This window comes from Bos grunniens, chromosome 17 (assembly GCF_055505025.1).
Source record: "Bos grunniens cultivar Pamir isolate PY7600 chromosome 17, Bosgru_T2T1.0, whole genome shotgun sequence".
Lineage (NCBI taxonomy): Eukaryota > Metazoa > Chordata > Mammalia > Artiodactyla > Bovidae > Bos > Bos grunniens.
Window position 1 is genome coordinate 8,368,237 of NC_141181.1, and position 21,751 is coordinate 8,389,987.

The 21,751-nt window shown below is 37.5% G+C and overlaps 1 protein-coding gene across 1 annotated transcript in view; it reads left to right on the forward strand.

The window, feature by feature from the left end:
- The first annotated feature begins 17,042 nt into the window (after positions 1-17,042).
- LOC147354992 (IQ domain-containing protein M-like) overlaps positions 17,043-21,751 on the forward strand; it is an 85,072-nt gene continuing 80,363 nt past the window's right edge. The window contains exon 1 of the mRNA XM_086345904.1: positions 17,043-17,639. Coding sequence (XP_086202030.1) covers positions 17,602-17,639 — 38 coding nt within the window. The 5' untranslated portion in view covers positions 17,043-17,601. The remainder of the gene's footprint in view (positions 17,640-21,751) is intronic.

Sequence of the window (21,751 nt, forward strand, 5' to 3'; positions counted from 1 at the left end):
ACAGATACTTGCCTACCTTTTGGGGAGAAGTTGTGATAGTTATAAAGTTTTGCATGTATTTTGTGGTCAATTTCTGCCACTTCCTCCCCCACCTGGTTTTAAACCTCTTCTGGGAAGTGTTACTTTTAACCTTAACATGAATTACAATTCATTTATTTTGACAACTTTTTGTCAGTTTCTTGTTTGGCTTAATTTTAGGACTTTGGGGCTATAAGAAAGCTAGGGTCAGATTGTACAAGTGGCTACTATAGGTAGCCAAGTTAAATAAAAACCTTTTAAATAGTGTAACATTATTGCTTTCTAAGTTACCTACTTTTATCCTTCCTATTGCAAAGTTGTATGTTTTAAGTCTGTTATTGTTGTTGCTAAACATTTAATTGTGTGTGCATTTAAAGAGATGGTTGCAAATGTAAGATATAATCAGTTGGGGTGGCTTTGCATTTTTATTGTGGCTTTGTCAAGTTAGAGTTTGGGTTAAGTAGAGAACACAGTCCAGACCATGCTAGCATTCTGTCTTGATCAGCTCTCCCTGAAGCCACTGCCCATTCTGTGGAGGTTGGCCCTCTCTCCACTACCCCCTTTTAGGATTTCTATCGGCTCCTGAGGGAATATTTGAAGAGCGGCTCCTTCGAACTTTTAGTACTTCTGGCAACATGTCAGCATTATTGGTCATTTTTGTTTGTTAAGCCTTTTATGGAAAAGTTATTCTCTTACTTTCTAGCAATTAACTGTAATCTTTCAGATTGCCACATTGTAAGCATAAATTCCCTCTTCCCACAAGGAAAAATTTCTCTTAAAGTATCAGAGGGAAATCATTTCAGATATTAAAAACTTGTTCAGAGCATGCCTGAACATGTCACTACTTGAATTTCCATCTGTATTTGCTTATTTCTTTTTCTGCTTTCTTTTCATGTTTACCAATGGCTTTCAGGTTTTGTTTGTAATGAAACAAACCAGATATTTAAATTTGAGGAGGCATCTTGTGCAGTTGGAAAGACAAGGGGAGGAAGAGGATAAACCTTGACTTAGTGCTTAATTTGTGACAAATGCTCATTCTAGATGCTTCTCTTGTGAGGGAAGCTTCCTCTTTTGTGCATCTTAACATGTTTATCATTATTTATTTTTGTATTTATTTAATTTTTTGGTTGACTTCTGGACAGATTATTTTAATAAAAATATTCATGTATTATTTGGGTGATCAAATGCCAAACTTCCATGGGTGTGTGTGAAGTCAGTCATGCCTAGTAAGAATATACAGGCAGAAGTAGATCACCAAGTGTGTTTTTACAGAGATTGATGGTAAAAGTTTGTCAATATTTGGAGATATTCATCAATATATTGTTCAGTGTATGATCAGTCTTAATGCATTTTTATTTGCGGCAGATACAACTTATTCTATCTTTGTTTAAATAGATTCACTTTAACACATTAAACTGAAACATGCCTCAAGATATATACATAGAAATTCACTCAATGTTTATACTGGATTAGATCAGGTGACTGAATGGGGACTTTTGGACTTGTTATGTTAGAGCATATGGGCAAGTTGTAGGCTAGAAAAGATGTATGGTGTTTTCAGTTTCCTTTTAATTATAGAATCTTATCTACATCAATAAAAGTTTATATTTAACTTCATAAGAACTCTATGTGGTGAGCAAAACAATTGTATGCACTCATGCATCTGTAAAACATAAATTAGATTTTGATAAAAAATAAATTGATTCTTGATAAAGTTCTGAATATTAGTGGCACAAAAATTCCCATCTGACTCTAACCATTTTCTAATCTTGCAGTATCTTTTTCAGAGATTTCAGTGATATAGGCTGACTTTTTTTCTGGCACCCACATATAGCAAATAACTGTGAAGCATTTCAAACCTCAAAGTGACACTAAAACTGTGAAGTATGAAATGGAAGTGCCAGAGCGTGTGAGACACATTGCATGGAGCTGCTCAGTAATTCACTGTGTGCGTGCTAGAGAAATGACAACACTACCGCATGATGTGATGTGATTAACACTACCAAAAATTAATAAAATAAAAAGATCTCCATTTGCAAATAGCCCCTAATGTGTTCACATTGCCACCTTCTATATTGAGCAGCCCTGCCCTAGTAATTACTCCCTTCTCACCCCACAAGAATCTGCTGTGAAGAATAAAATCACAGATGAATATCCTCCTCATTTTGTCAAGATTCAGTTCAGTTCAGTCACTCAAGTCGTGTCTGACCCTTTGCGACCCCATGGACTGCAGTGCACCAGGCTTCCCTGCCTGTCACCAACTCTCACAGCTTGCTCAAACTCATGTCCATCGAGTTGGTGATGCCATCCAACCATCTCATCCTCTATCGTCCCCTTCTCCTCCTACCTTCCATCTTACCCAGCACCAGGGTTTTTTCTAATGAGTCAGTTCTTCATATCAGGAGGCCAAAGTATTGAAGTTTCAGCTTCAGCATCAGTCCTTCCAATGAATATTCAGGACTGATTTCTTTTAGGATTGACTGGTTTGATCTTGTTGCAGTCCAAAGGACTCCAAACAGCCTTCCTCCAACACCACAGTTCAAAGGCATCAGTTTTTCAGTGCTCAGCTTTCTTCATGGTCCAACTGTCACATCCATGCATGAGTATTTGATAAATCATAGCTTTGACTAGACAGATCTCTGTCAGCAAAGTAATGTCTCTGCTTTTGAATATGCTGTCTATGTGGTCATAGTTTTTCTTCCAAGGAGCAAGCTTCTTTTAATTTCATGGCTGCATTCACTATCTGCAGTGATTTTGGAGCCCCCCAAAATAAAGTTTCTCACCGTTAACATTGTTTCCCCATCTATTTGCCATGAAGTGATAGGACCAGATGCCATGATCTTAGTTTTTTGAATGTTGAGTTTTTAGGCAGCTTTTTCACTCTCCTCTTTCACCTTCATCAAGAAGCTCTTTAGTTCTTCTTCACTTTCTGCCATAAGGATGGTGTCATCTGTATTTGATATTTCTCCTGGCAATCTTGATTCCAGTTTGTGCTTCATCCAGCCTGGCATTTTGCATGATGCACTCTGTATACAGGTTAAATAAGCAGGGTGACAATATACAGCCTTGACATACTCCTTTCCCAATTTGGAACCAGTCCGTTGTTCCGTGTCCAGTTCTAACTGTTGCTTCTTGACCTGCATACAGATTTCTCAGGAGGCAGGTAAAGTGGTCTGGTATTCCCATCTGTTTAAGAATATTCCACAGTGTGTAGTGATCCACACAGTCAAAGGCTTTAGTGTAGTCCATGAAGCAGAAGTAGATGTTTTTCTGGAATTCTCTTCTTTTTCTATGCTCCAACAGATGTTGGGAATTTGATCTCTGATTCCTCTGCCTTTTCTAAATCCAGCTTGAATATCTGTAAGTTCTTGGTTCATGTACTTTTGAAGCCTCGCTTGGAGAATTTTGAGTATTACTTTGCTACTGTGTGAAATGAGTGCAATTGGGAGGTAGTTTGAACATGCTTTGGCACTGCCTTTCTTTAGGATTGGAAAGTTAAAATGGTTATGATAAAAGCTTTAAGCTTCTCTGGGAGTGCTTGTATTTTTTTCCACCTGACACATGAATATCATTAGTTTTATGTTGGTTTGTCTTTACACCTGTCACCCCTCCTAATGGTTATCCTTTTCCCAAGTTTCTTCAGACAGTATTTTAGCCCGGGTCGAAGGAGTTCGCTGAGTTTTCAAAATTTGATTCAGGTCCTATGTTAGCGTGTCCTTATGCTTGACTTGCTTCTTGCTATTTATTTGTATGTCTCACCTTGGGGAGGCATGTTCAAAGGGTTTTGGAGTTGTTATCACATCTCCTAGATTTCCTAGATCAGACTCAGTGGGAAGGAGAGATGAGTTTCTAGGAGTGTGTCTGCCCTGTTTATCTTAAGTTCTATCTATCTATCTGTCTGTCTATTTCCCATATATTTATCCATTCACATTTGTAATCCCTATAAGGTTTCTGGATTGGAGACAGACCTTTTAATATTCAGAGAGCATCTTACCTCTGTTTCCTCATTGCCTCATGTAGATGGGACGAAGTGCCACAGAAGAGGAATTCTGAGATTAGGAATTTTAGCACTTATGTAGGATATTTGGCAGATTTCCCTGGTGGATCAGCTGCTAAAGAACCCACTTGGCAAAGTAGGAGATGCAAGAGACCGTGGGTTTGACCTCTGAGTTGGGAAGATCCTCTGGAGAAGGAAATGGCAACCACTCAAGTATTCTTACCTGGAAAACTCCATGGACAGAGGAGCCTGGTGGGCTACAGTCCGTGGGGTAGTAGAAAGTAGGACACGACAGTGTGCACACACGCACACGCAGGCACACACACACAGTATTTGGCAAATTTGCCTCTCCTCCTCTGTAGAGAGAAAGAAGGAGAAGGGAAAAGGAGGGAGTAGTGCTTTATGTGTGTGTGTGTGCTCGTCACTCAGTCATGTCCGACTCTTTGTAACCCCATGAACTGTAGCCTGCCAGGCTCCTCTTTCCTTGGAATTCTCCAGGCAAGAATACTGGAGTGCGTTGCCATTCTCTTCTCCTGAAGTGCTTTATAAATGTAAGCACATCCGTTCTGGAAAGAGGAGAAGTGGGAGTCCCTAAGTCTGTTACTCTTTGGAATGTAAGTAAATGGCTTACATTTACTTACAAGTCATCTCAGCAGAGGTGACTCTGAATCTCTCCTGGGTCTTTAACTCCCATGGCTTGTTTGCTGTTTGAACATCCTTTAACTCAGGTGCCAGAATGAGTAGCTCAGAAGGCCCTGACAGTGCCAAAATGTGAAAATATTAATGGAGGATTGTTTCTTGACACTTGTATTAACTTTGTGTAAGAGAAAGATCAAGGGATAAACTGACTGGGGCTGTACACCAGTGTCTTTCCATCAGCTGTTTTGGAGAGTCATTTTTGTTGTTTGTTTTTTAGTTTTTTGGTTTGTTTGTTGGATAGGGTGGACCAAGACGATCAATATAAACTCATTTCGTCTGGGCAGTTTTGTTAAGCCTTTGGCCATTATATTTACTTAGTAGAGATTCAGCTGTTTCACTAAGATATAACTGGTATTATTTTCTGTGCAGGGGAATAGTGTATGCTACTTGCCAAAAGCTTGATGAGTACTGTTGTATTTTTTACTGGAGAGAGAGAAATGAATGCTTGATGGAGATGTTTTAGGCATAGGCGTAATTATTCAGTATAATATGACTTTGTGTTTTATTTTCCATATGTTGTGCTATTATTGCAAGTTTATATGCTTGATATAATATTTGGTAGTGCTTTATCTTATGGTACTTATAACATGTTATGTGTCTGCTCCATCTCCTATATAGACTGTAATCAATGCCATGTTCTTATAATTCTCACTATTGTAAACATTACCTTAACTAATTTCACTGAGCACTTACTATGTACCAGTTGTGCTAAGTACTTTGCATGTATCATTCACCCAGTCTTCACAGGAATCTGTGATCATCATACACATTTTTGTTGTCCAGTTGCTAAGTCGTGTCCGACTTTTTGTGACCCCCTGAACTGTAGCATATGAGGCTTCCCTGTCCTTCCCTATCTCCCTGAGTTTGCTCAAACTCATGTCCATTGAGTCAATGATGCCATCCAACCATCTCATCCTCTGTTACCCCCTTCTCCTCTTGCCTTCAGTCTTTCCCATCATCAGGGTTTTTTCCAATGAGTCATCTCTACGCATCAGTTGGGCATGGTGTTGGAGCTTCAGCTTTACAACAAGCCCTTCCAATGAATATTCAGAGTTGATTTCCTTTAGGATTGACTGGTTTGATATCCTTGCTGTCCGAGGGACTCTCAAGACTCTTCTCAAGCACCCCAGTTTGAAAGCATCAATTAATTCTTTGGCACTCATCCTTATTTATGCTCCAATTCTCACATCCATGCATGACTACTGGAAAAATCATAGCTTTGACTACACAGACCTTTATTGGCAAAGTGGTGTCTCTGCTTTTTAATACATTGTCTAGATTTGTATAAGCTATTCTTCCAAGGAGCAAGTGTCTTTTAATTTCATGGCTGCAGTCACCATCTGCAGTGATTTTGGAGCCCAAGAAAATCTGTCACTGTTTCCACATTTTCCCCATCTATTTGCCACGATGTGATAGGACCAGATGCTATGATCTGTTTTTTGAATATTGAGTTTTAAGCTTTTTCACTCTTATCTTTCATCTTCATCAAAATGCTCTTTAGTTCCTCTTTGCTTTCTGCCATTAAAATGGTATCATCTGCATATCTGAGGTTGTTGATATTTCTCCCGGCAATCTTGATTCCAGTTTGTGATTCATCCAGCCAAGCATTTCTCATAATGTCCTCTGTATATAAGTTAAATAAGCAGGGTGACAATATATAGCCTTGACGTACTCCTTTCTCAGTTTTGAGCCAGTCTGTTGTTCCATGTCCAGTTCTAACTGTTGCTTCTTGTCCTGCCTATAGGTTTCTCAGGAGGCAGATAATGTGGGCTGGTATTCCCATCTCATTAAGAAAATTCCACAGTTTGTTGTGATCCACACAGTCAAAGGCTTTAGCATAGTCAGTGAAACAGAAGTAGATGTTTTTCTGGAATTCCCTTACTTTTTTTATGATCCACTGGATGTTGGGAATTTGATCTCTGGTTTCTCTGCTTTTCTAAATCCAGCTTGTACCTTTGGAAGTTCTCAGTTCACATACTGCTGAAGCCTAGCTTAAAAGATTTTGAGCATAATCTTGATGGCATGTGAAACGAGTGCAATTGTGTGGTGGTTTAAACATTCTTTGGCATTGCCTTTCTTTGGGATTGGAATGAAAACTGGCCTTTTCCAGTCCCGTGGCCACTACTGAGTTTTACAAATTTGCTGGCATATTGAGTATAGCACTTTAACAACATCATCTTCTAGGATTTGAAATAGCTCAGCTGGAATTCCATCACCTACATTAGTTTTGTTCATAGTAATGCTTCCTAAGGCCCACTTGACTTCACTCTCCAGGATGTCTGACTCTAAGTGAGTGACCATACCATCGTGGTTATTTGGGTCATTAAGAACTGTTTTGTATAGTTCTTCTCTGTATTCTTGCCACCTTTCCTTAATCTCTTCTACTTCTGTTAGGTCCTTGCCTTTTTTTTATCTTTTATTGTGCCCATCTTTGCGTGAAATTCTCCCTTGGTATCTCCAGTTTTCTTAAAGAGATCATCATACACATTTTTACAAATGAAGAAGCTGAACTCAGTGACATAATGTAACTTGCTGAGGGTTATACTGATTATAAAATTCAAATTTATATCCCCTTGAGTGTATCTGCTTTCTTAACCATGTCTCTGTGTTATCTCTCATAAATAATACAATATAGCCACCTAGAGGATAAATATAAAATAAATAAATATATCAGTTAATTTAATAATCTGTACCAGTGGATATTGAATCGATTATACTTGAGTAAAATGTCTTAAAGGTTATTTTACTTGTATAATTTTTGTCTTCCTTTTGTTACTATTATGTTTTTATATTCCTGAAAACAGTTAACTATTCATTATTTTTAAAAAATTAAAAAGTGTTTAAAATAATTTCACTCTATTGTATACATGGAGGCCTTGTAGTGGAGTTAAATTTTGCTGACAACACACAGATTAATTTCCAGTACTCTTCTGATGAAATTGTAGGGAGTTCCATATTTTCATGCATTTAACTCAACTCTGCTCTTGATGCCTGACTGACTTCTGTTTGTTCATTCAGCATTTATTGAGTACCTAATGTATGCTTGGCTAGGCACTGAGGTATATGTTCAACAATGAATGAATGTAAGATTAATTAATTTGTGAGATTAATTAATATTACTGTGAGATTAATAAAATATAAAACCTCTGTTATAAGACCACATGGCTGATAGGAGGTAGTTAATAGCAGTTTATTAATTGATGGTATTATACTGGACAATAATAGCTATACGAGGGTGGCATAGAAAATTATAAGTGAAATCTGAAGTATTCAGACCACCTGCCTATCACGAATGTCTTTATTCCACTTTCTGACATGAAATCTGAAATTTATACATGTGTACCTAGTAAACACATTAATTACTTCATTTATTCAATAGATATGTATTGGACTGCTGATTTATAATGCTATGTGTGAGTTAGAAAGGGAATAAAAATGTCCTGTTTTTAAATAGCTCATAACATATCAGAACAAAAATTCATTCATTCATTCAGTATTTACTAGGCATCTGTTATATGCCAATTACTCTTTTTGACACTGATGATATAAGTGTGAAAATAGACCTTATATTCTTCTGGGCGAAACTAGGAAAAAGCAAATAAATAGACAAGATAATCACAAAATGTGAAGATAACAATGAAGAAAACAAAATGATATAATAGACTGCGGACTTACTTTAGATTTCTTAAAGGAAACCAACCCTGAATATTCACTGGGCATACTGATGCTGAAGCTGAAGTCCAATACTCTGGACTTCACCTGATGGGGAGATCCAACTCATTGGAAAAGACCTTGATGCTGGGAAAAATTGAAGGCAAAAGGAGAAGGGGATAGCAGTGGGTGAGATGGTTAGATAGCATTGCTGACTCAATGGACATGAATATGAGCAGACTTCAGGAGATAATGGAGGACATCATGGAGACTGGCGTGCTAGAGTCCGTGCAGTTACAAAGGGCTGGACATGACTTAGCGACTGAAAGCAAAAACAACCATACTTGAGATGTAGCTGTCATCTACAGAGTTCTCTGAGGAGCTTATATTTGGTCTGAGATCTGAAGGAAAGTGGTGTACTATTACACTGGTTCTCTGGGAAAAAAGCCTGCCATAACACATCCTAACTTTCATGGTGTAAATATTTCCACTGTGGGTGTTTTCAGCCTACCAAGGGTTTGAAATCTAGATTGCAAAACTTTAAGAAATTTAAGAATTGACTTTTGAAAGCTGATCCAACTCTGCTGCCGCACCTCACTGGGAGCAGGATGAAGGGAAATCCAGGCAGTGAGAAAGCCCTGAGAAGGGGCAGGAATCAACTTATTCAAGGTCCTAAAAGGAAACCAGTGTGGCTGAAGTGTAGTGGCAGAAAAGTAAGGCAGTGCTGTGAAGCCATCTGAAGGAGATGTGTAAGAATCAGATGATGTTCGGCCTTATAGGTAATGTCAAGGAACCGATTTTTTTAAGAGTGATATAAAATCTCTGAATGTTTTTAAGGCAGATGTTATTATCAGACTGTAAAAAGATACGTTGACCGTGTGTGTAGACTAAACAGAAGCTAGAGCTAAAACAGGAGACTGATGAGAAAGCTATTTTTTCAGTTCAAGCAGAAGACGATGTTGGCTTAGATTGAGTTATTGTTCAAGACACATCCACTCTCCGTCCCCCACCCTGGGTTAGAATAGTCTTCCCTGCACAACTGACTTTGAGACTGGCCGTATGTTTGCTTTGGCCAGTAGAGGGTAAGAAGATATAACACAGGCAATAGTTTTAAATATTTTGTGGCTTAAGTTGTCTGTTTTACTCCTTGGTCTGCCATGAGAAGACCATGCCCCATGTAGCTGTCCCCGACTCCAGAGTGACCTGTGTAGAGAGGGGAGAAGCAGAGATACTCTGGCCAAGTCAAAGAAGCATGAGCAAGAATCTTCCAAACTTGTATTCCACTGAGTTTGGGTTTGGTTTGGTATGTAGCATTATTGTTGAAGTGTTAGTGAAATTGGAGGGGAATTGGCAACTTTGATGTATACTTTAGTCATAGGTAATGAATTTCTGGTTTGAGTGAGTGGCTGTGTGATGATGTCATTTACTGACACAGGAAAGACAAGAAAGAACAGTGTTTGGAAGAGAAAATCAAGATCTCTATAAAATGTATTATATTTGAAATGCTTATTAGCATGCAACTTCATATGTGAGACAGTGGTGTATATGAGTCTGAAATTTTGAGGACAGGTATGGCCTGGAGGATAAAGATTTAGAGTCACTGGTGAGTGGACGTATTTACTTGAGGAACTGGGTGAAATCTCCTAATGAACAAGTGAAGTTAACCCAGGGACTACCCTGGCGGTCCAGTGGTTAGGACTTTACCTTCTAATGTAGAGGATGCGGGTTCAATCCCCGGCTGGGGAGCTAAGATCACACATACCTCATGGCACAAAACCCCAAAAACATAAAATGGAAGAAATATTGCAACAAATTCAATAAAGACTTTTAAAATGGCCCACATTTTAAAAAAAGTTAACCCATACAAAAGGGCTTACGATCAAGGTCTGAGGCACTGCAGTTTTTAGAGGTCTGATAGGAGGAGAGTCAGCAAAGGAGGCTGAAAATCAGCAGCCAGGTATTCATAGGATGAAGACCAGGAAAACCTGTTGTCAGAGAATTCCTTCACAAAAGCCACCATTGTCACCATGTACTGCTGATGTGTCCAGTGTGTGTGCTTGCGTGGAAGTTGTATCCTTGATCAGGGTGGTGACTGTGCAAGCTGGATTGCCAGTGGACTGAAGAGTAAATGGGATGAGGAAGTACACATCAGATGTATAGACAATCAGTTTAAACATTTTTCTATAAAGCAGAGAGGAATTGAACAGAAGTGAGAAGTTTTGTTTTGCAGTGTTAGCTGTCATGGTGACTGCATTCAGTGGTAATCATAGTACAACCTTTTATGTTACCTTGGTCCGTTCTTTTACCCGCCCTACTTGCTATTTATTCAAATATCTGCCAGTCTCCTGGAGACCCTGCTTAAACTTCTCTCCCCTTCTCTCAGTAAAAGACCTCAGTTCCTACTTTGTAGAGAAAATAAAGGTTTTGAATGGTGAACTCACTGGAAATGTATTAATAGCCATCTAAAACCTTATCTCGGAGAAGGCAATGGCACCCCACTCCAGTACTCTTGCCTGGAAAATCCCATGGACGGAGGAGCCTGGAAGGCTGCAGTCCATGGGGTCGCTGAGAGTCAGACATGACTGAGCAACTTCACTTTCACTTTTCAGAGAAGGAAATGGTAACCCACTCCAGTATTCTTGCCTGGAAAATCCCAGGGACGGGGAGCCTAGTGGGCTGCCATCTATGGGGTCACACAGAGTCAGACATGACTGAAGCGACTTAGCAGCATCAGCAAAACCTTATCTACCTTCTTCTTTGAGAAGAAAATGCCTATTTTCTCCAAATCTTGGCTGAATTCTATCCCATTACTTCTCTTCTCTGCCAGAAATCTACCTCATCTATCACATATTATTTGCTTTCTTCTGTATTTTCACCCTCTCCTTTCGTATATTAAGTGTCTTAAAATATAATGACACCCAAACATTCTTTCTGAAACTTATGTCCTTATAGTGAACGTTCTGCCTCTCTTCTTCTCTTTGAACCACACATCATTAAAAGAGAATCTTTTTTTACCTCCAATAACTTTATTCCTTCAAGCAGTGAAATCTTGCTTCTATTTCCATATTTTCATTCAGTTTTCTATCCATAACCTCCCAATTCCAAAAGCTAAAGGATGCATTTTATTCCTTGTCTTAAATTTATGAGATAATGGAAATAAATTTTTATAGCATTGCACTTGGGGTTATGCAGTTATTCGTATAACTATCATTTGATCAATTTAATTTCCTAGAATATAACCTTCATAATCACCAGGTTATGGTTTGCATCCCTTATGCCAAGCAGACTGCTTATCACATTATAGGCATTTGGTAAATATTTGTTGAATGACTGAATAAGTGGATGACGGATTAAAATACAATCCCTGTCCTCAAGAGACCATGAAAGAGTTCACTATTTAGTGAGGAATTGGCATTCTATATAACACACATGTGCTGGAATTTCTAACAGTAGAAAATCGTATGACATTCACCCAGCCCACACACTAGAATGTGAAATGTCAGAAAATTGCAATCTGTCATTCTTGACTAATGAGCCCGTCTATAAATTTATAACTAAGTTTTAAATTTCATTATAATTACTTCATATCAAACTGAGTAGAATTTAAATTGTAGGTCTTGAAAAATGAGAAAGTATTTTATAATCATTCAATATAAGTCTAAAATCTCATTTTTTGAATGAAAAGGATCTGGATTTACCCTTGTGAAGCTTTTTCATAGTATCATTAAGTCTCTATATAGAAGAGAACTTAGCACTCTTCCAGCCCAACTATTTTCATGATATAAAATCCCCTATATAATGTTCTATGGAAAGTTCCTATCCAATCTCTACAGGAGATGCCTGTGGTAGGGAACACACCTCTTTTATGGTAACCAATTTCTGAATTATTAAAATCTAAATTCTGAAAAGATAGTTCCTAGTAACTTACATTGGTCCAGTTTAACTATTTAAGATTGGCTGCTTTTAGCAACCTGGATTAGAGTGCCTACTTTGTTTGTTTAATTTTTTGATTTTTGTTTTGTGGAAGGGGGGAAACTTTATAACTATCAGGGGAGAAATGGGAATCAGTTAAAGGAGGAATGTATATAGTATGTATCATATTTGAACAAAAAGGAAATAAATTAATCAATGTCCCTGGCAAATATAAACTTGTAATATTCAAAATTCTATGTAACTGAATAAAAGGTGTTGAACATTTTATTTATTGATTTGTATAACTTATCTCACTTTGGCTAGGGGCATGGTCCCAGATTTTGCAGACTAATAAGAGGGAGGTAGGCCAAGTACACAAGAAATATTGCAAATTGTTTCAGCATTAAGATAGACCAGATAGTGTCCCCTGAGTTGAGTCTTGAAATGTGAATGACTAGCAAAATCCCATGGACAGAGGAGCCTCGAGGGCAGATTACAGAGTCGGACATGACTGAGCATCTGAGCACACATACACACACAGCAAAATGGAATTCCTTATTCACCACATTTCTATAGAGCCTCTGAGAATCAAGAATAGAAACACACACACACACACACAAATAGAAGAATAAAGAGGTAATTGGGGGAGACCCCAGCAGTTTCTGCATATCTTAAGTGGCCTTGAGCTTTAATTTTTAAAATTTTTTATTGGACTTTATATAAGTAAGCTTATATAAATACTAAGGGCTTCCCAGATGGCACTAACAATAAAGAGTCCACCTGCCAATGCAGGAGATGTAAGAGATGTGGGTTTGATCCCTGGGTCGGGAAGATCCCCTGGGGGAGGGCATGACAACCCACTCCAGTATTCTTGCCTGGAGAATCCCATGGACAGAGAAGCCTGATGGGCTACAGTCCATAGGGTCGCACAGAGTTGGACATGACTGAAATGACTTAGCACACATGCAAGCAGAGAAAATACTATGGCATATGCAATATGGGAAGCATATTGGATTTGAGTTTATGTGCTTGTTTTTAGGAGCTATATGATGTGTTTAGGGGTGAAATGTCATGCTGTTTGTAACTTACTTTCAAATTGTCCAGCAAAAAATAATGTATACACACATATTTACATGACTGTGTGCATACACATATATTAGTGAGGCTACAAAGTATTTGATTTAAACAACTAAGTTAAGAATCTTTATTTATCAGATGAGTATAGAACAACAATGAGGATATTCATTTTCAGACAAGTATGGAACATTATTGACGCTGACTACACATTGGTCAAAGAGTCAATACATTTCAAAGAATTTAGAATTATGTAAATCATGTTCCCTGACTACAGCAAAATTAAATTTTAAAATAATAACTATCATAATTTAAAATCCAATTATTTGGAAATCAAAGCTTATTTATGGCAAGTATGGAGGCTGAATTGGAGGGTATTATGATTGGGAGTAGGAATCCAAGTGAGAAAGCTATTAGTGTCCCAGAGAAGAGATGGTCAAAGTCTATGTTGAGGCAATGTGAGTGGAAACAGTAGGAGGGGTTTGATGATTGATTGTCCTAGGAAGCTGAGGGAGAGTAGACAGTAGAGGTGACTTCTGGGTTTTTGGATAGATGGTGGTGTCATCAATCGTGAGAGGAACATGTCAATTGGAATGTCTTTGGGACATGCATATAGACATGGTAAGTTATTGAAATTTGGCACTTGAGGGTGGTCTGAGCAGGATACTGAGATTTTGTGAGGCATCCACGTTTCCATGATAAATAGAGCTTGGGAGTGACCATACCCTTCATGTAAGGCTTAGAAGGCAGCCGAAGAAAGAGCTGTAGGGCATACACAACAGCTGGATGTGGTCAAAGAAGAATGAGCCTGTGAAGGAGGCCAGTGAAGTAGTCACAAGTGAATTGAATGGATGATTTCAGGTGAACTCTGAGGAGAGCAAGGAAAATAGTGTTGAGGACTAGAGGCCTTTGGTTGTAAGTGCTAATGCTTTATATTTCATTTGTTTGCTTTCATTACAGAAACCCCAAATATTCACCATTTTACAAGCATTTTCTTTTCCTAGTCTCCCTGTCTCTTGCTAATTGTTTTACAGAAGTGATTTAAAATTTATGTTTCAGAAGTAAAATTCTAGAGTTGAGAGACTAGATTTTACATAGAGGTAATAGTTATGAACTGAAAGAAGTTATGGTCTTCGCCAGTGGCTCAGCAGTAAAGAATCTGCCTGCAAAGCAGGAGCCGCAGAAGAGGTGGGTTTGATCCCTGGGTTGGAAAGATACCCTGGAAGAGGGCATGGCAACCCACTCCAGTATTCTTGCCTGGAGAATTCCATGGACAAAGGAGCCTGGCAGGCTACAGTCCATAGGGCTACATAAAGCTGGACACTACTGAAGCAATTCTGCACAGCAGAGATGTTATAATTTGCCCCAGGTCATACAGTAAGTCTTGTTCCTCATCTAAAGATTTACCTACTGTAGGATTTTCATATGCTTTAGTTGTCTTTTTAGAAATCTCCTTTAGCTCTTGTCTTGCAAGAGCAAATCATTCAAGATGGCGGTGGTAAGGCTCTCTTGCCCCATGACCTTGCGCTCTCACCCCATGTGTTGTAAATTCATGGTTATGTAACGGCTGAGATCACTTACAGCACTGCGCATGTGCATCATGGTGTACCCGCTTTGGCACAGGCCTCGTTTGTTCTGTAAACATATATAAGCTTCACCTAAAAAGCCCTTGAGGCTGCGTTATGGCTGTGTTCTCTGGGTCGGCTGTGAGAGAATACAGCATGTCTGTTGCTACAGCTCCGAGAAGGCAATGGCACCCCACTCCAGTACTCTTGCTGGAAAATCCCATGGACAGAGGAGCCTGGTGGGCTGCAGTCCTTGGGGTCGCGAAGAGTCGGACACAACTGAGCGACTTCACTTTCACTCTTCACTTTCATGCACTGGAGAAGGAAATGGCAACCCACTCCCGTGTTCTTGCCTGGAGAATCCCAGGGACGGGGGAGCCGGGTGGGCTGCTGTCTTTGGGATCGCACAGAGTTGGACACGACTGAAGCGACTTAGCAGCAGAAGCAGCTCCTACAGCTACCACCCCAGTGAGGAGAGAGTAAACATGTCTGCAGTTTCTAAGTCGCCTTGAATTTTCTTCCAGCGTCCCCCTTCTCATCTTGCCTACCCTGGGTGAAATGAATGGTGAGATACAGTGAGATTACTGGCGTAGCTGACAGTGTGAACAGCGAGACAACTCTATACTTTTTTTAGGCAGTATAATTGTACTTATTTTCTATTTGGGATGCAGAACTAACATGACTTAGTTTAATGGTATTATAGAGGCTTTCATTTTAGTGATTGAATGGATAATTCCCAAAGTTTTTAATATTTTTTTCACAAAATAGGCATATCTTTTGCTTTATTAATTATTGTAGTAGCACAGGCTTAGTTCCCGTAGCGTCATTGTACAATTCACCCTTTAGATCTATGGGTTGCACATCTCATGACCTTTCTTTTCTTTCACTTTTCTGCAGTGATTTTCATGTTAGTCATGTTGTCCACTGAGAATGGCAGTGTTTTATTAACACTATATCCTACATCTCACCTCTCTATGTGTTAGTATGGCAATTTACACTCAGTAGGTATTCCTTAAATAAGTACAATAAAAACATACCCATTGGATACCATGGATAGAATGCAGGTTCTAGGAATTGCCTGCTTGGGTTTGAATATTGTCTCTGCCTACTGCTAGCTGTATAACCTTAGAAAAGTTAATCTCTATTTCTCTGCTTCAGTTTCCTCATCTGTAAACATGGAGATAATAATATAACTAACTTATGGGGTGGTTGTGAGAATGAAAAATGATAATCCATATACAGCAATTAGCACACTTGATGTGTGGCAAATATTTTTAAATGTTATGTTTTTAAGACTCAAACTTTTAATTTTTTCTTTTTCACCTTAATGTATTTCTCAACTTGCCATTTATCTTTATATGAAGAGTATCTTTTGAGCTCTATATCACCCTCCAATGTAAGCATGGCAGAGATTATCCTTTTCCCATTACTAGGCACCTAATAATTGTTATAACACAAATAATTACTAGTAATTAGGATAATAATTGCTGTTAATAATCAATAATTAAGCATCCTCATGAAACCTGCTGACGTGGTAGGGCAGAGTGAAGAAGGGTGAACTTACAGTCAAGGATAATGGGTTTGATCCCTGGTTTAGCACTTTTAAAACTTAGATCTTGGGTAAACTGCTTTCCTGATGTATAAAAGAGAATAATCACAGAAATTCACCAAAAATCCAATTTTCAGGTTTAAGTGTGAGATAATCCACAGAAGTGCTAACCAACACCCCTAATATATTATGAATAGTAAATATTAGCATTCTGTTTTCCATTTCTCCAAATTTTGTATGGTCTTTGTTATACATTTTAAATCTAAATTATATAATGCTATCTAGTGTGCTCTTTTATTCATTAGCATTGATGTACCAACTAATTTGTAAATATTTCTGAAACAGGGTTTAATCTCATATGTTCTCTGTATCTTTAATATCTTTTTAATATACCTGAACTAGTTAACTAGAAGGTCCTTAATAGATATGACAATATTTTGTTGCACAGTTTCAAACTGTTAGCCCCATATGTTAGGACTATGTTAGTCCCATTATCTGAATAAAATATAAAGTAATAAGTATTTAAAAATATTTATCTTAAGTTTCTTTTTAGACTCTAAGAACTTGATTTTTTTTTTTTTTTAATGCAGAACCTTTGCTTTTGTGGATTTAAGTCTTTCTAGCAAATGGAGATTTCTGGAGCTCTCAGTGTTCCTATTGCATTAACTAATGATTGCTAAATTATTTTGAAATAGCAGGCTGTCCTATAAAAGCTAAGCCTTATGAAGATAAGGATGACAATAATACTGATATGTATAAAGGAGACTGTATTCTCGGTTTGTGCTGTATTCTTGCAGACGTTTCTCTACAAAGGGAGCGATCTCCTTTCTGATATATGCAGTTCATTTACTCTATACTTGCAGTCCTAAATTTTAGTAATTGCAAAACATCTGAGGAGCACAGGGTGAAAAAAGACACTCAAATGTGTTTTTAGGCTATCTTTTTATTAGTAATTTTTTTGAAAAACACTGTACCTGTTATTAAAAAATCTATGATTTGCAATTTAATTCAAAACATGCACTTAGACCTTGAAAACTAATAGTATACAATTAAAATGTTTTTTTTTTTTCTTTCAAATTCAAGAACAAGTTAAACTGGATAAAATAGTGACTAATATTGAGTCAGTGAGTAAAAAAATGGAGAAAGAAAAGCAGTTGCACCATGGAAAGACCAGGTGAGGAAGGCGTAGTTGGCTAACCTATAGACAACATGCACTTTTCTTCTTTGCTAGTATTTCTTGACCAATTGTCATGGTTTCTCAAGTCTTTTAACACCCCGTACATAAGGCTAATTTATCCTTCTGCTTCAGTACCTTGAAGAACATCAGTTATCAAAATTTTAGTTTTCAGTTCAATTAACTTTTGAACTGAACTGGAGGGTGTCTGAATAGTCAAGCAAACCATCTGGGTTTTACAGTGCATAAGCTCAAATCCAGTTTGTGGCTTTCTTGAGAAAAATGCCATATTTTATGGTAATATTACCTAAGTTTGGAATTTTAATAATTAATCTGCAGCAATTATGAAGCAGAGTTAAGATAATTTTTCCTTTTTAATATAATAATTTAAAATTAGTGTGTGTTCTAACAGAAGATGAGGCTGATCCTACAGAGCATACTTTGAAGGCAGGAATTTTGAGCATTGCTTCTGCTGTCCAAAGGTGTCTGGAGATGGGTCAGATACTTTTCTGAATTATTCCACTAAATAGCAGCATCACCTTTGGGATAATGTTACAATTGTGTACATAAGTTTTGGCCCTGGAGCTACAGATAGAAACTTTAAAGGCTCTTCAGCACATTTTGTAAGAACATTTATACTTGTAGAATGTAAATACTGTTCTGTTAAGATAATTCGTTATATAACATGATCAGAAATGTGGGGTATTAGGTAATAGAAGTTTAAGAAAATGTTGCTATGGCTGTAAGGAATGTCTTGGCTCTTCTAAAACTTACCTGCAAGATGTGCTTAGCATTACCAGTTTCTTACTCAGAAGTAAAAGGTAATACTATGGGAATTTGGAAGAGTGAAATATATGCATAGCTTTAATAATGAGGATTTGGTTTTACCCATGGTAAGAGAAGATATGAATTACAAAAGAAAGTAAATGATTTATATAGGAAATTTACCAGTCTAAAAACTTTTGCCTTTACTTGAGTTAACCCAAGACCTGGGTTAGACTAGCACAGTGTTGCCTGATAAAAGAGTAGTTAATATGGCAATTTAACCAGAGTTGAGAATTTCAGGTAAACTTTAAAACTAGAAAAGCTAAATGGAACTAATTTGAAAAGCTACCATTTTTAGTATATTAGATGGAGCTGTGATCCAAGGAAGAAGAAGAAGAATTTAGGGATACTTGGAGCACTCATTAACAATAAATCTGATCATTTAATATCTTTCAGCATGTCTTTCTCAAGAGAGTTGAGTATTTCCTTAAGAATTGTTTCTTCTGAAATTGGTAAAGATAAAGGTCTCTTGACATTCTAACATTCCATGTTTAATGAAAACATGTCTTGCTTAATGAGGAAGGTCAACACCTTTTGAAATTAAAAGTACTTCAGTGACAGCTTGGGACACACAGACCCTGAATATCATCAATCCACCGGAGGCTACCTTGTCTTTATTTATAGCTGACTAGTGGGGATAATGTGTTTCCTACCCGCTGAAGCTAGCTTCATTCACAAAGGTTAGAAGTAACTGAGCCATGAGGCTATAAAGGACAGAAAGGAAAACAGCATCAGTCAGGAAATCAGGTAGGAGATTGTTAACAATGCAGAGAAGTCGCTAAATTGTATAACCCTTTGTAATACTCTGGAAAAGTTTCTGCTCCAAACAGAGTCCTGTGACAGGAGTTGTATGTGAATTACTTCTAATTCCCCAGAAGATGCCTTAGAAAACACTAACTTTTAAGGATGAACCATAATATTTTTAGGTGGACCATAAAAATATTGGCCCAGCAAAAGAAATTCCTTATAAAATACATGAAGAAATATGATAGAATCTTATAAATGTCTATTCCCCCCCCCAAATTTCTCTATGTTTAACTTGCAAAGGAAAACAAAATTGAATACTTCTGCATATTCAAATTTAGGTTGAAGGAAATGAAGTTCTTCAATGTACCTTTGCCTAACTTCAAAGATAAATTATACATTAAATACTCTTACAACAACAATGATAAATGTGAGTGCATTTTAAATATTAATTTTCCATCAAGGAAATTTATTATGCACTTATCTATTAGAGCTAATTTTTTTACTTGATAATATTTGATACATTTGAAGGTATGACAACTGCATTTCTGTAAATGTGTTCTATGATTTTAGGCAAATGAGCCTCAACTTCTTCCCCTAGTTTTGTGATCAGTGGGAGTTTCTTATGTGTTACATGAGTGTTTGTATTTAGGTCATTCTAATTAATAACAGAATGTGGATATTATAAAATAATGATAGACTCCCTCATGTCATTTCACATTTGTGTTAAACAACTCTGGCATTTCATCTTAATGTTTATAAAATATTTTGCTTAGTGGATGAATTTTTGTCTGCTTCTATCAGAATCTTTCATTAATAGAGAATCATTGAAAAATGCAATTAATAGTTCTAATTTGGAGATTTATGTAAAAATATTTAGCCAGGGTCTAGTTTTAAGGAGAAGGCAATGGCACCCCACTCCAGCACTCTTGCCTGGAAAATCCCATGGACGGAGGAGCCTGGTAGGCTGCAGTCCATGAGGTCACTAGGAGTCGGACACGACTGAGCGGCTTCACTTTCACTTTTCACTTTCATGCATTGGAGAAGGAAATGGCAATCCACTCCAGTGTTCTTGCCTGGAGAATCCCAGGGACGGGGGAGCCTGATGGGCTGCCATCTCTGGGGTCGCACAGAGTCGGACACGACTGAAGCGACTTAGCAGCAGCAGCAGCAGCAGCAGCAGCAGCAGCAGCAGCATCGGTTTTAAGGAAGCAAATCAAACTACAACTATGTACCTTGGCCCCATTCTTGGTAGCATATAAATAAAATTCTAGAATTTCAAATGGAGTTTGGCAAAGCTGCCTGCATACTCAAACCTCTCATATTTTCCATGGACGATATGATTTTGTCATATAAGGGATATCTCAGTTCTTTGGCCAGCTGAACCACATGAGTGACAGCTAGACTAATGGCTCCTGTAAATCACTCATTGATTTACTAATTTATTGAGCATCTACTGTATGCCAACTATAAAACTCAAAATAGGACAGTCACAGACTTTCCTTTTACACCATACTTTTTTGATGGGCAGAATGTTTTAAAATCCTAAAAATTCATGTTTAACATTTCTAAAATTTTTGAACTAGCAATTCCAGTTCAAATTGAATTCAATCCAGTTCAGTTAAATTGGATTTTGAACAATCCAGTTGTTCAAATTGGATTCAGATTGGTCTAGAATTTCTAGGCCAAAATAATGGTGTGCATCTTTGTACATTTACAAGGAAATACATTAATTGTATTTTGTCAAATATAAGAAATAAGCTAAAAAGGTCATGTACATTTAGGTACACCTAAACATAAGTATGGAGTATATTACACATGTTAATCATGACAAATGGAGTTGGTGATAGATAGTAATAAGGTGTTTACTTAGTTCCCTAAATCCCACTGCCTTGATTCAAATCTTGACTCCACCCATATCTAACTGGAGTAATCTGTACTATAGCCTATCTAACCCCTAATCTTTTAGTTTCTTCCTTTATAAAATGGGTATAATAATAGTAAATACCCAGAGGCTTGTTTTGAGTATTAAATATAAGACAAATAAAACGTTAGAATAGTGCTCAACTCATAGGAAGAATTTAAAGCTTTGCAATTATTACTCACACTACTAGGGTAGTGAATTAGGGGTAATTTTTGTTTTCTTACTTTTGTTTATTTCCATTTTCCAAAGTTTCTGCATGGTACTCATTTTTTGATTCAGCTGACTTGGTTGAAGCTCTCCAAGTCATAATAGGAAAACGTTACTTAAAATCTTTGCAAAATGGAAGAAATAGATGTGATGTGTGTTATTTTCTAATTTTTGTTAGAGTTTTTCTTTTAGAAAGCAAACGTTACATACTATCTTTGCTCAGGGGCAGCAAAATTTGGTATTACTTTGTCTTTTATTCAGTAGTGATTGTTTATAGAGGGCCAGCTGTGTGCTCCTTACTCTGCAGTGAGGGTACCAAGGATAGCATAGTCAGAGTCTCTGTTGATAGGAGAGAAGTCCTTTTCTCTCGATTAGTATCTAATCTTGCAACATTATTCTGGAGTTTGTGTTA